At 31.1% G+C, this 15,295-nt stretch overlaps 1 protein-coding gene across 8 annotated transcripts in view; it reads left to right on the top strand.

The window, feature by feature from the left end:
* Nucleotides 1–15,295, top strand: part of LOC114332991 (multiple C2 and transmembrane domain-containing protein) — a 309,140-nt gene that overhangs the window by 137,119 nt on the left and 156,726 nt on the right. For all 8 annotated transcript variants that reach the window (XM_050647930.1, XM_050647932.1, XM_050647933.1 and 5 more), the window contains one exon: nt 8,452–8,591. In XM_050647930.1, coding sequence (XP_050503887.1) covers nt 8,452–8,591 — 140 coding nt within the window. The remainder of the gene's footprint in view (nt 1–8,451; nt 8,592–15,295) is intronic.

The following is a 15,295-nucleotide window of genomic DNA, read 5'->3' as shown; positions in this document are numbered from 1 at the left end:
TAGCTTTGACAGCTCTCTACGGGTTTTGTAGTTATATTTGGCAACGTAATATTTTTCTGTCGACAAAAAATGAAAAATGATTTTCATTTATGCGATGCGCTTATTTGTTTTCATAAAATCTGTTCCAAATATAAAACCGGGAAAATATTTTACTTTAACAAAAAATACAACATTTTATCTCGTTGTGTATTTAACAAAGCTTAATATCAATATTTGAATATGCAAACTGCTGCACAAAAACTCGAAAATACTTGTTCTGCTTTGTTCTGCTGTAATTTAGAACATAACTTTTTTTAAATGAAAATATCATAGACATATGTATCATAGACAAAAAAAGTATTGTTACCACATTTAAGTTTTTGCATGTATTTGAAGCAAAATTACCCCTTTTATTCTGGCCAGTGGCGGATCCAGGAGGTGACACCCCCCAGAGGAATATTTCAATTAAATAGTTAAAAAAAACCTTAATACTTACTACTTTCTAAAAATTTTTATTAAAGCAATACCAAAAATTAAAAAAATTAAAGAATAAAACACACACAAACACATTGAAAAATGTTACAAAGAAATGATTTCTGAACAATAATTATTGACAAAAATTTTATCTACATACGTATTTTCTGAAAAAAATTATATAATAATATACTTACAATCATAAAATGTATAAAAAAATAAAAAAATAGTAACTTGCATGGGGATCGAACCCGCTTCCCGTCGATCCCGCCGATCGAAAATTAAAGTGCTTTCTCATTGCGCCACCTTCGCGTATCTGTCATGTGGGAAGATACACCAACTGAACGTTTACACCATCAACTTTTGACAGTTGTTTACTTATATGAATTTAATCAAATTAATTTGATTTTTGTGGAACTAAAGGAATATTTTGTGGAATAACAATATATTAGGTCAATATTGGTAGAAACTTTGATGGTAATCAAATTATGTAAATCAAAGCATTACATACTATTTTTGAGGTAGGTTCATTTTAAATTTTCCTAATAGGTAGGTACCTATGTAATTTTTATTAGGATACTGAAACATTTACAATTATTGCGTACCTGTTGCTTTTAAAAACTATTTAAAAAGTCACTACAAATATAAACTTGCTTTTTGCTCTGCCATCACAACAATAAAAACTAATATACACGACATTAAATTTGTTTATCCATAATCTCCATATTGAACAATTATAGACAGATGATCAGATGACCCAATCAGATCCCGTAAAACGTTTGAGCGACTAATACCATACTGTCGGTGTCGCATGCGCTCGGGAATATAAAAATTCACACACGTGCCTCAAGAAGTATAACTTCAAAAAAAGAAATTTTAGGCTCATCTAAAAAATACTAAACCCACTTATCCTAGGGGTGGTAAGACTAAGTGGCCTCCTTGCATCAAAGAAAAGTATTTAAATCATCCTCAAGACTAGTGTTGCCCAAATGCAAGACCAAGACGAGACTTAGATAGTCTTGGTCTTGGTCTTGCGCCAGTACACCTGGTCTTGGTCTTGGTATTGCGCTCCTGGTCTTGGTCTTGGTCTTGGTATTGCGCTCCTGGTCTTGGTCTTGGTCTTGATCTTGCAGCAAGAGTCTTGCAAGTCTCGCAGTTGCCCATTAGCATATTGCATATCTTAGACCAACGTAACAGAGTAGGTACATTTTAAGATTGAATATCATAGCCATAGGAAAAACCAACCAAATTAATAAATATCTGACACCGGGTGGGGTTTGAACTCACGGTGTAAGTGATCCGTGCCCATATTCTAACTAACTAAAGTTTATTAGAAACATGCATTTTTTAGTGTATTTGCTATTCACTATCTGTGATTTGAAAAGCATTCAATTCGGTGACAGATCTGCACAGTATGTTAATGCCAGTTCTAATTTTTATCCACTACGTTGGGTTGGACAGACCAGTATGGGTTTCAGATTTTATGGCACGTCAGCTGCTTCACAAGCAAAGTGAAACTTACTCTTCAATATCTCACTTGTTAGAGCCGTATTCTTTAACAATATCGCTGGAAAAATATTGTTGCTAGACAGGTAAAGTGTCATTGTATACCGGATACCGGGTATACCAATCAAACTGTGTTTTTTCTCAAAGTTCGCATCATTTTGTGGAATATTCTAGCATATAAAATACTGAAATTAAAACCCAACTATAATCTAATGTTTTCTTAACATTCTGTTTTTGATTTATTCGCTTATGTTGTATAACAAAAAAGTTAGGTATTTTATCAACTAGCCATGTTTTTCATTAATACAGGGTGTTTTTAAATAAGTATGGCAAACTTTAAGGGGTAATTCTAAACAAACGAGTCATGTTACGTATGCATGCCAATGGTGAATATTAAATTCTTAATTGTATGTGAAAAATGCGCAATAACTACCTCATAAAACTCACCAAATTTCATTTGCATATCTCAACCGGTTTTAGAGCAATAAATAAATCCTCAGTTTGTAAGAAAAATTTTAATACCGCTATTTCGGAAACGAAGCATTTGCGGACATACCCTCCTATTAGAGGTGAAACTCACGAAGTGCACTTTTTGAGATTTTGACATTTTCATCAATTTGAACTCAATAAGGTACTGTCCAGCTCTGAAGAAATCAACTGGGGCTCTATTCTAATTGCTGAGATAATTTGTGCATGATTGTGAATTTCGGTTTCAAGGTAAAACTCATTAAAACTTATTATTGCCCTTAGTGAATTTTTCCTTACAATCTGGAGTGCCGAATTGGTAATACATATTATTTAGTGATCTTTCAAACAGTACATTATTAAACATAACTGTTTATTATTTTTGTGTTCATTATCTATTCGGCGATTGATTAAAGAAATGAGCTTATATTATTTCTTTGTAGCAAATATTTAACATAATCTATTTTGCGATCAAGCAGGCGACTTGTGTGTTATATTGTATTGTTGAAACTGTATATTATTCGTGTGCATTATCTGTTGGGCGATTGATTAAAAAATATGGGTTAAATTTCTTTGTAACAGATAGCCTATGCTTACATAATGGGTAACATTATCTATTTTATGGTTAAGCAGGCGACTTTTGTGGCTGTCGCCGAAAATGGCTTTTATTTTCAAACAACGAAACTTATTGTTCATTTTTTAAGGAATAGACTGTTATTTTTGGTAGATCGTTAGTAGTTGTAAGTCAGCAAAATTTTGTATAGGTACCTTTGTATGTATAAAATGGATGTTGATATTTTAACAGTAACATTACTTCTGTTTCTATCACATGTGATTTTCTATAGAGGCAACTGTTTTGTATAAACTGATTTATGTACTTAATAATTATTTATTAACATTGTATTCATTACCTATTTCATTTTGAATCCCAACGTCATGATACTTTATGGAGATAAATTCATTAACTTCTCAATATCCAATAATTGTGTTCATGGAAAAACTCATTAAGTACAAAGTGTAGCTATTGAATTTTACCTCTAATAGGACATACCTATGTTTATAAATCAAAATCAAACTGTCATTATTTTTCGTGCTGAGCCTGTAAGGTTACCATACTTATTTAAAACACCCTGCATTGATGAAAAACATGGCTAGTTAAAAATTACCTAAGTTTTTTATTATCCAACATAAACGAATGAATTAAAAAACAGAATGTTAAGAAAATATGTATTTAAAAACACAGTTTGATTGGTACACTCGTACCAAAAACCTGGACAATTAAGTTCAAAGCAAAGAAATCGTCTGCTGTTAAAGATGTGCAAAATATTTTATTCTCCTATATACTCCCTAAAACGACCTTCAGTTCTAACCGCAAGACGCAAGAGTCTCGCAGGCTTAGTCTTGTTCTTGCTTAAGTCTTGCATGCTAAGTCTTGGTCTTGGTCTTGCTAAATTAGGCGGTCTTGGTCTTGGTCTTGGTCTTGCGAAAACGCAAGAACAAGACCAAGACTGCAAGACCAAGACCGATTTTGGGCAACACTACTCAAGACCCATGACCCCCATAACAGTAAACATAGTTTAAAGTATCATGCTTTCACATAAACTTAAACAGATTGCCTAATTACCAATTAAAAATCTACTTTGAAGACCGACTCCTCAACCATGCTAAATACCCAAAATATCTAGGTGTGACACTTAATAGAACGCTAAGCTTTAAAGAACATCTTACAAAGACGACTGCAAAACTTCTTCTTCTTCCTCTTTATAAGCAATTCTGTTTGTTCATTGGCGGACTGATACCTCTATGGAAGGTACTCCATCTTTTGAGCGGTCGGCCGATACTTCTTCTACCGATTGGTGATTTATCTCGTGCAATTTTGACCACACGTGTCTCCCCATTCTGGTTATGTGGTTGTTCCATTTTTTTTTCTATTTAGTGTCCATTCGTTTATACACTGTACGTTACATTGTCTTCTAATATCTTCGTTCCTCTTTCGATCTCTCAGTGTATTTCCTGTAATTCTTCTCAGTACTCTCAGCTCTGCCGTTTCCAGTAGTCTTTGTGTTGTGACTGTATCGGGTCTTGTTTCTGATGCATATGTCATTACTGGTCTTACACTGGCTTTATAAATTCTAGACTTCATCTCAGTGTTAATATGTCGGTTTCGCCATATAGTGTTATTAAGGCATCCTGCCAATCTATTTGCTTTTTGTACTTGATTTCTCACTTCTTTCTCTAGGTCTCCGTAAATTGACAATGTATTTTTACCATGATATTTTACTTCCATTACTTGTTCAATACTGATACCACCAATTTCTATTTTGCATCTGATTGGTTTTTTATACTGATATTTTGGTTTTCTGAGATGAAATTGTCATATTGAATTCTTTTGATCTTATGTTAAACCTGTTGACTAAGCTTTGCAGACTATTTTCATCTTGGGTTATCAATATCTGGGTCTGCGTAGCAGAGTATTTTTACTTCTTTGTTTCCCATTCTATATCCTCTTCCTTTGTTAGAACACGAAATAATAGTCGACAAAAGTTATGCGGTACCACATGGGGTTCCTCAGCGACTACACTTACTTAGGTGGACGGCGCTGAGGGTCGTGTATCCCGTTGCAGAGTCTACTGTGCACCGGTATGGCTCAACAGCCCACACACCAAACGTGTTGATGCCCAACTAAACAAGGCTTTGCGAATTATATCAGGCACAATCAAGGCCACGCCAACGTATTAGCTACCACCATTAAGTCACATAGCCCCCTCACACGTCCGCCGAGAACATGCCCTTGTCATGGAGTATAGAAAAATTAACACCGATCCTGTGCTCCGCTCTGACGTTGGTATTAACGACAGAAACATAAGTAGGCTTCGTTTAAGGAAAAACCCTCTGCATTCTGCAAGGATACTAATTAAAAATAATTTCAAAATAACTGACCGCTGACGAGAAGATTGGGAGAAGAATGCTTTGCTTGACATCCGGAATATGCCATGTATTACAAGCAAACCAGAGGGTTTCAATCAACCAAGACGAATCTGGGCGACACTAAACAGAATTAGAACCAACTGTTTTAGGTGCTCTCACTCACTTTTTAGATGGGGAAAAATGGTTTCTCCAAATTGCGATTGCGGTGCTGAAAGACAAACAGTTAAGCATTTAGTGGAGGCATGCCTCATCAGATCGTACAACGGCAATCCGTCCGATTGTTTAGTGGCTACCAAGGAGTCGATTGAATATATTTACCAACACAATTTTTGTTTATAAAAATTAATTATTAATATTTATAATGTATTGTTATCTTTTATATACAGGGTGAGTTTTTAGTGCGGGATCGGTCGATAACTCCATTATGGTATAAAATATCGAGAAAAGTTATTTAAAAAAAAATGTAGGCAATGATACTCTCCACGCTTGGAAAATATGTCCATTTATACAGGGTGATCAGTAACTGCGTGGTATATCAAACATATAATTTTTTAAATGGGACACCCTATATATTTTTTCATATTTATATTCCCCTCATAATTCTTGTTCATGTAATATATGGTTTTGTATTACTATACAGAGTATTTAACAAGTTATGACCATTTTTATTTCGAAATCACAATGAGATTAACACCCTGTATATAAAGAAGTAATTCGTAGACAATAATTTGTTTTATGTAATAAGATAAACAATATACTGTAGTTTTTAAATTAAGTCCAATTCACATCATTGACGAATATTTGTATACAGGGTGAACTACAAAACCAAATTACGATTTTCTCTATTTTTTTAAATGGATCACCCTATATTTTATTTTTCAACACTATTGTATTTAATATACTCTTTCATTTTTATATAGCATTCCCTATATCTAAACTGATTACTTTCCGAGATATTTTTAGTTTTCTTCAAATTTCGGGAATACATTCAATTTTTCTAGTAGAAATAAGTTAGTATTAAGTGATAATTAAACAAAATTATTTTTACTAGATAAATAACTAACACAAAATATAAACCATAGCAATATGCAGTAAATATACCAATAAATGTGATATTAAGAAATTATCATATTTCCCTAATATACAAGAATCGTAAAATTCCTACAAAAAAAACTTTGTATTGTATATAAAAATATAACAAGATTATTTTTATTCAATATAACTTACATAAAACATAAATCAAAACAATATGCAACTGATGTAACAGTTTTTAGTTTGGTATATCAACACCATTCTAAGCCAAGAATTTTTTAGTAGAACATTCATTTTTATAAGCACTTTTAAACTACAAAACAAAATTACGATTTTCTCAATTTTTTTTTAATAGATCACCTTATATATTTTTTTTTTTAAATATTGTATTTATGATAATCTTTCATTTTTATATAGCATCTCCTTTACCTAAACTTATTAGTTTCTGAGATATTTTTAGTTTTCTTCATTTGCCGGGAATACATTCAATTATTCTTATAAATATAAATAACTTAACAAATAAGTATTATGTAATAATATAACAAATATTTTCATTCAATAAATAACTAACAAAAAAATAATAAACCATAACAAAATTTAATGAATGTACCAATTAATGTGATGTTAAGGATATAAGTCTAAAGTAAATGTTGAAAATGACCACTTTCAGCGTCTACGCAATTTTGTAACCGATATTCAAATGACCGAGCCACATTTCTAACATTTTTGAAGTCAATATTATTAAAAGCTTCTTTTATTCTATTTTTCATATCATCAAGAGTTGTTGGATGCTTCTGGTATACAAGGTTTTTTATATAGCCCCACTTGAAAAAAAATCAATTTTGGAAGAACTGGAGCACCGTCGTATAAAAACCTAAACCGTCAAAAAATGTGGACCAATCACATAATCTCTAACAATATCACCTTAAACATTTATAGATCACCTAGTTTGAGTGTTAACAAAGTAGGGATTTCTTATTGATGCATATTAATGAAATTTAATACGAAAATTATATTATTAAAAACTGCGGGTCACAATCTGCTATTAGGAATGTGTTACTAAAAACTTCTTGGCTTAGAATGCTGTTGATATAATAATCTAAAAACTATTAAATTAGTTGTATATTGTTTTGATTTATGTTTTGTGTGAGTTGCTTATTAAATAAAAATAATCTTGTAATTTTATTATACACAACATACCTATATTTTTTTGTAGGAATTGTATGATTCTTGTATATTAGGGAAATATGACAATTCCTTAATATCACATTTATTGATACATTCATTGCATATTGCTATGGTTTATATTTTGTGTTAGTGATTTATTGAATAAAAATAATTTTGTTTAATTATCATTCAATACCAACTTATTTCTACTAGAAAAATTGAATGTATTCCCGAAAGTTGAAGAAAACTAAAAATATCTCCGAAAGTAATAAGTTTAGATATAGGGAATGCTATATAAAAATGAAAGAGTATAATAAATACAATATTTTTGAAAAATAAAATATAGGGTGATCCATTTAAAAAAATAGAGAAAATCGTAATTTGGTTTTGTAATTCACCCTGTATACAAACATTCGTCAATGATTTCAATTAGACTTAATTTAAAAACTACAGTATATTGTTTATCTTACTACATAAAACAAATTATTGTCTATGAATTACTTCTTTATATACAGGGTGTTAATCTCATAGGGATTTCGAAATAAAAATGGTCATAACTTGTTAAATACTCTGTATAGTAATGCAAAACCCTATATTATATGAACAAGAATTATGAGGGGAATATAAATATGAAATAATATATAGGGTGTCCCATTTAAAAAATTATATGTTTGATATACCACGCTGTTATTGATCACCCTGTAGAAATGGACATATTTTCCAAGCATGGAGAATATCATTGCCTACATTTTTTTTAAATAACTTTTTTCGATATTCTATACCGTAATGGAATTATCGACCGATCCCGCACTAAAAACTCACCCTGTATATACAAAACCTGTGATGTAGCCATAGGCTAAATAAATAATAAACATAGTTTAATCATATACTTTCTTTCAGATTCTCCCTTAAGCAGAGCTGGAGTAAGTGGCGGTCCTGGAGGAGGTGGGGGCGGAGGTGAAACAACAAGTTCTGCTAGTGGATCTCCACGACCAAGAGCACAAACTCCAGGAACCGTGGCTGGACTTGATCTTTTACCTGTAAGTATATATTTTTAAGACTGTCGCAATACACCCCATGTCGGGCCTTGGCCTCCCCCAGCATCCATCTCCCAGTATCTCTGTTCCTGGGCTGGATGCTCTCCTCCAGTTATCCACCCTCAATATCTATTTAGTATTGATTCTGTCTGATTACAACTTACCGAAAAAAAAATAGAATATAACTTAAAAAATGACTTCTGGGATTGCATATATCTTAACAGGGGTAATACACCAGTCAATGGAAGCAAGAATAGGTTATTACCTCCGAATTCTATCCTACTGCATGGATTTTAATGAAATTTTGGGCCTAGCTTCTTCTTATCTCCTAATTCAAAGTCTACCCTATGCCGATGTGTACTTTTATCTTGGGGGTGGTTTCCATCCCTTCTTAGAGGTGTAAAATTTTTTGGTTAAAATTGTCACGGAATTCGCTAGAGAACCTAATTCTAAGCAAAAACTGTTCTATAATTTTTTTTTGAAAACTCTTTTTGAGATATTCGTGGTTGAAAATTGACCAGTTTCATTGAAACAGTTCGAACCTTTTCGAACAGTTTTTTGCGAATACCTTAAAAACTATGCATCTAACTAAAAAAACTATATTAAACCTTTTTGTAGGTTATAAAAAACAAAGAGAGAGTTGCTTTCATAAATCGTCTAGTTATAATACAAAAAGAGGTATGGCAGGTGAAAATAGTTTGGTTTTTGGTACATGCTCAAATTGGTGTATTCAACTTGAAATAACAGAGAAACGGTCGATTTTATGTGTTTAATGCTACTAATACCTTTTGTAGTGCTTGAAAAGACCTTTAAAATGAGCTATATTAAAGGTCCGTTACATTAAAACTAAGCGAGATATGTTGCAAACAAAATTGATAACTAATGTATTTTAAGAAAAAATGAGAAGTAATTTAAACCCCCATCCACCAAAATGTAAATACATGGTTTTCCTTCTACAATACCTTTTATTATAGTGTTATTTCTATCAAAAAGTAGGACGGGCTTAAAATGAATGGTTTTTGAAAAAAAAAACAAATTATAGAGCACATTTTTAAATTTCCTTAAAAATCTTCCTTTTTCTCCATGAAACTGGAAAAAGATAAGAGATACAGTAATGAAAAATAAAAAGGAAATTTTTATCTTAAAAAGCCCTACATTTTTGTGTGGTATCTTTTTTTCGTATCTCTTATCTTTTTCGAGTTACATGGAGGAAAAGAAGATTTTTAAGAAAATTTAAAAATGCGCTCTATAATTTGATTTTATTTTTTTCAAAAACCATTTATTTTAATCCAGCCCAACTTTTTGAACATAGAAATAACACTATAATATAAAGTATTCTAGAAGGAAAATGATGTATTTAAATTCTGATGGATGAGTGATTAAATACACTTATATGGATGGATGGATGAGTGATTAAATAAATTTTTTGCAGAATATCTCGCTTAGTTTGCATGTAATCGACAATTAGTATTGCTAATTTTAAATATTTATTTTAAATGTATTTATTTTAAATACGAGAATTCACGAATATAACGAATCTAAATACCAGGGAGCAAGGATCGGAGCGAGGATACAATCCATTGCTCTCCATAGTGAGCACAACTTAAGTATGAAAAAGATTTGGTCCAGATGGATTCCATATTATAATTTCACCAATCGAAAAATGGTATGTAGCAAATAGTAAGTTCTTAAATTAGACCAAATAAAAATTGATATACTCGTATTCTCATGTGCGTTTACCATCTTCTTTTATCTTTGCATTTTTTATAATTTCATAATAATATTAAATTTATAATTAATACGTTATAGTGGAATGGGCTTGTAACACGCGAAAGTTAAAGAATAAATTTCATGCATGGCTCAACGTCAAAATGTCGTGTAAAAAATATATTAAAACCTGAAAAAAATGGATTGAATATATTACAAGTTTCAAGAATTTATGGTCGTCAAAAGATTGTGTCTGTGTCACGAATACACGTTAAAAATTTCCACGTGACAATTGTTCAAATAGATAAATTAAATTAAAGATGATACCTAATTATAATAGGTCTGGATCCCGCGTATGAAAAAAAAGTTGATTAATAGCAAGCTGAAAATTTGTTAATAGCTTAAGGGTGTCTAGTTGGACAAAATTTGATATATGGGAACACTGGAACAGGGGAAGATTTAATTGTGGAACAGGTTAAAAATTTGGAACGGTCAGACCACGAAAACGGCACATTTATTTTGTCCGACAGAACAGACTTAAACTCTCCGAACAGAGATTAAACTCTCGTGCAAAAATCAGACTGCTATTTATCACCAAATGGGCGTTTTAATGAGTGGAACATGTAGAATATGTCAAATGACACTAATTATAACAGGTGATAAATGGCAGTCTGATTTTTGCATGAGAGTTTAATCTCTGTTCGGAAAGCTTAAGTCTATTCCGTCGGACAAAATAAATGTGCCGTCTTCGTGGTCTGACCGTTCCAAATTTTTAACCTGTTCCACAATTAAAACTGCCCCTGTTCCAGTGTTCCCATATATCAAAGTTTAACCGACTAGACACCCTTAAGCTATTAACAAATTTTCAGCTTGCTATTAATCAACTTTTTTTTCATACTCGGGATCCAGACCTATAATAGAGGTAACGAAAATTCACTAGACCAAATAATGCTCATTAAAGATAAAAATATAAGAAGTTTTTAAACGAGAATTAGTAAAATTAATTTGATGCCCAAAATACAATAGGTAAGGATAAATCAGAAGAGGAAAATAAAAATTCTTCTTATTTATGCGTTTATAAAGGCAACGGTAGACCGCCTACCGTAGTAGCACCACATAATCTCCATCTTTCTTTTCTGTTGTTTCATAAAGGTTTATTTCACTTTTTTGTCAGGGAATTTCACTTTTTCCGCGAACGTCAGAACATTTGTTTTGAGATAAAACTGAGGGTCTGAGTAATGGTCGTACAATTTACGATAGCCCGGTTTCGAACAAACTTTTCGAGCCGAGATGTTTAGTATCCGCAATGGAATACTAAAGTTTGGCGTAGAAAGGGGAGAAGGAGTGTTGGAACCTTTCTAAAAAATAAAAATAAATAGAAGCTTAAAAACTCTCAAGTGATAATATTTGCCTTCTACTCTGGGCTAATTAGCAAAATTCATGGAAAAGTTATTTACCGAATCGAATTATAAGATCCTATATATTAATAATATAGGTATGCGCAAAGTCCGCAGATAGTGTGCTACTTTTTTATAAACAAAATGGCGCCGACAAATCGTATTTTTTCAATTATTGCTCTATAACGCCGAAGATTTTAACTTTACAACAAAAACAGTCAAATAAAAATTCACCGCAATTAAATTCTGCATAGAGATATGTTTTTCACGATTTGCTCCGACGAAAATTTTCCTCGGAAAATGCGGGTTTTCCCAACAAAACTCTATGTTGTTCAGAAGCTATTTTCTTGTGGCATTTTTACAATTTTAACTATTTATGAGAAATAAGCCACAATAATATTAAAATATGATTTTTATTAACGTTTCGACGCCCAAATCGGGTGCCGTTGTCAAAATACAAAATACTATTAACATAAACAAAAATGTTGTTGCTTAGTAAAAAAATTCTTCTAATAATTTATTTAATTTGACTCATTTATATCGGCAATTCAGATACATATGATACATTTTAAAGTAGAAGACTTTAAAATGATATTGCCAATATTTATGAGTTGCGTTCCTGGGACGACTTTACTGAAAGATAGTTCATTCGATTACATGAAATCAACCCCAACTCAAGAATATCCGTCACAAAATCGATGTCGGGATAGTATCACGAGGTTTTTCCTGGTTTTCCCTCGTGATTTACTATGAGATCTCTAACGCGAGAATTTTAATGTCACCTTTGCATGTGGTTGTCTTTTTAAAGACAGATCACATGCTATTATTTTTTTGTGACGGATATTCTTGAGTTGGGGTTGATTTCATGTAATCGAATGAACTATCTTTCAGTAAAGTCGTCCCAGGAACGCAACTCATAAATATTGGCAATATCATTTTAAAGTCTTCTACTTTAAAATGTATCATATGTATCTGAATTGCCGATATAAATGAGTCAAATTAAATAAATTATTAGAAGAATTTTTTTACTAAGCAACAACATTTTTGTTTATGTTAATAGTATTTTGTATTTTGACAACGGCACCCGATTTGGGCGTCGAAACGTTAATAAAAATCATTTTTTAATAATATTGTGGCTTATTTCCCATAAATAGTTAAAAAAACAAAACTCTAATTTTCAAATATAAAGTTTTAGGTAAGTAATTATTATTCAATAATTAAATAACTTAGTGACATCAAAGCTTTCTTGGTATATATTGTAACTCCAGAAGCCGGTGAAAATTAAACGAATATTTTAGCAACAATTCAATTGTAAATTGACAATTTACGATCGCAATAATAACCAAAATAGTCATGATACATTGACCAAACTTATAAATATTATAAAGATGAGATGCTTATTTAATATTTTATCGACAAAATATTATTTTTTCTTTTTTTTTGCATAATAATTAAATTTTAAAAAAATATATTCAAATGGGAAATAAGCCACAATTTTACCTAAAAATGATTTTATTAACGTTTCGACGCCCAAGTCGGGTGTCGTTGTCAAAATACAAAATAATACTAAATAAACAAAAATGTTGTTGCTTAGTAAAAAATTCTTCTAATAATTTATTTAATCTGACTCATTTATATCGGCAAATCAGACACGTATTATACATTTTAAAGTAGACGACTTTAAAATGATATTGTCAATATTGATGAGTTGCGTTCCTGGGACGACTTTACTAAAAGATAGTTCATTCGATTACATGAAATCTATCCCAACTCAGGAATATCCGCCACAAAAAATCATAGCATGTGATCTGTCTTTAAAAAGACAACCAAATGCAACGGTGGCACTGAAATTCTCGTGTTAGAGATTCCATAGTAAATCACGAGGGAAAACCAGGAAAAACCTCGTGATACTATCCCGACATCGTAAGTATTTGGGTTTACATTTAGTTTACTCTCAAAACTAATACCAAATTCTGACTTGATATTTTAAATTTTAAATAATATTAAAATACTAAATATGTACTAACTCGATATGTTACCGATTTACTAATTGTGGTATTTTCTTTCTATTGACTTCCTTCTTTAATATGGGTATTTAGTATTTAGTATTTTAATATTATTTAAAATTTAAAATATCAAGTCAGAATTTGGTATTAGTTTTGAGAGTAAACTAAATGTAAACCCAAATACTTACGATGTCGGGATAGTATCACGAGGTTTTTCCTGGTTTTCCCTCGTGATTTACTATGGAATCTCTAACACGAGAATTTCAGTGCCACCGTTGCATTTGGTTGTCTTTTTAAAGACAGATCACATGCTATGATTTTTTGTGGCGGATATTCTTGAGTTGGGATTGATTTCATGTAATCGAATGAACTATCTTTTAGTAAAGTCGTCACAGGAATGCAACTCATCAATATTGGCAATATCATTTTAAAGTCGTCTACTTTAAAATGTATAATACGTGTCTGATTTGCCGATATAAATGAGTCAGATTAAATAAATTATTAGAAGAATTTTTTACTAAGCAACAACATTTTTGTTTATTTAGTATTCATTTGTATTTTGACAACGACACCCGACTTGGGCGTCGAAACGTTAATAAAATCATTTTTAGGTAAAATTGTGGCTTATTTCCCATTTGAATATACTTGATTATAAAAAATGCCACAAGAAAATAGCTTCAGAACAACATTTAAAAAAATAGTTATAATACGCTGGTCTAATTAGTAAAGTACAAAGAAAGGTCATTTACCAGCAATTTTATTGTTGGAATCGAATTATAAGATCCTATATATTATTAATATAGGTATGCAAAGTCCGCAGCTAGTGTGCTACTTTTTTTATAAACAAAATGGCGCCGACAAATCGTATTTCTTTCAATCATTGCTCTATAACTCCAAAGATTTTAACTTTACACCAAAAACACTCAAATAAAAATTCACCCCATTTTAATTCTACATAGAGACATATTTTTCCCGATTTGCTCCGACGAAAATTTTCCTCGGAAAATGTGGGTTTTCCCAACAAAATCTCGAATTTTCAAATAAATTTTTTGGGCCAGTAATTATTTATCAATAATTAAATAGCTTGGTAAAGTAAAAGCTTTTTTGGCATAGATTATAAATTCAGAAGCCCATGAAAATGAAACGAATATTTTAGCAACAATTCAATTGTTAATTAACAATTTACAGCCGAAATAACAACCAAAATAATCATGAGACATTGATCAAACTTAGAAAGATTATAAAGGTGTAATGCCTATTTAATATTTTGTCGACAAAATATAAATTTTTCATTTTTTTGCATAATCTTTAAATGTTTAAAAAAATTGTTATAAACAAATTAACATTTCTCAGAAATTGTTTATTATATTCTAATTTTAAAAAATAGTTAAAATGCGTATTTCCAAGGTCTTGAAAATGAATGCTTTAAAATTTTTTTCCAACCATTTGCAAAAAAAGTTATGAAACAGCGAAGTAAATATACGATTGCTCCGTTGTTTATAATTTGTTTTAATTGTTTCAAAGCTTAAAAGTGAGTTTATGGTACATACTAATTACTCTCAAAAAATGTCAAACATTAGTTCAATGGTTATATTTT

The sequence above is a fragment of the Diabrotica virgifera genome, chromosome 4 (assembly GCF_917563875.1).
Source record: "Diabrotica virgifera virgifera chromosome 4, PGI_DIABVI_V3a".
In the NCBI taxonomy this organism is placed as follows: domain Eukaryota; kingdom Metazoa; phylum Arthropoda; class Insecta; order Coleoptera; family Chrysomelidae; genus Diabrotica; species Diabrotica virgifera.
This window is presented reverse-complemented; position numbering and strand designations above follow the sequence as displayed.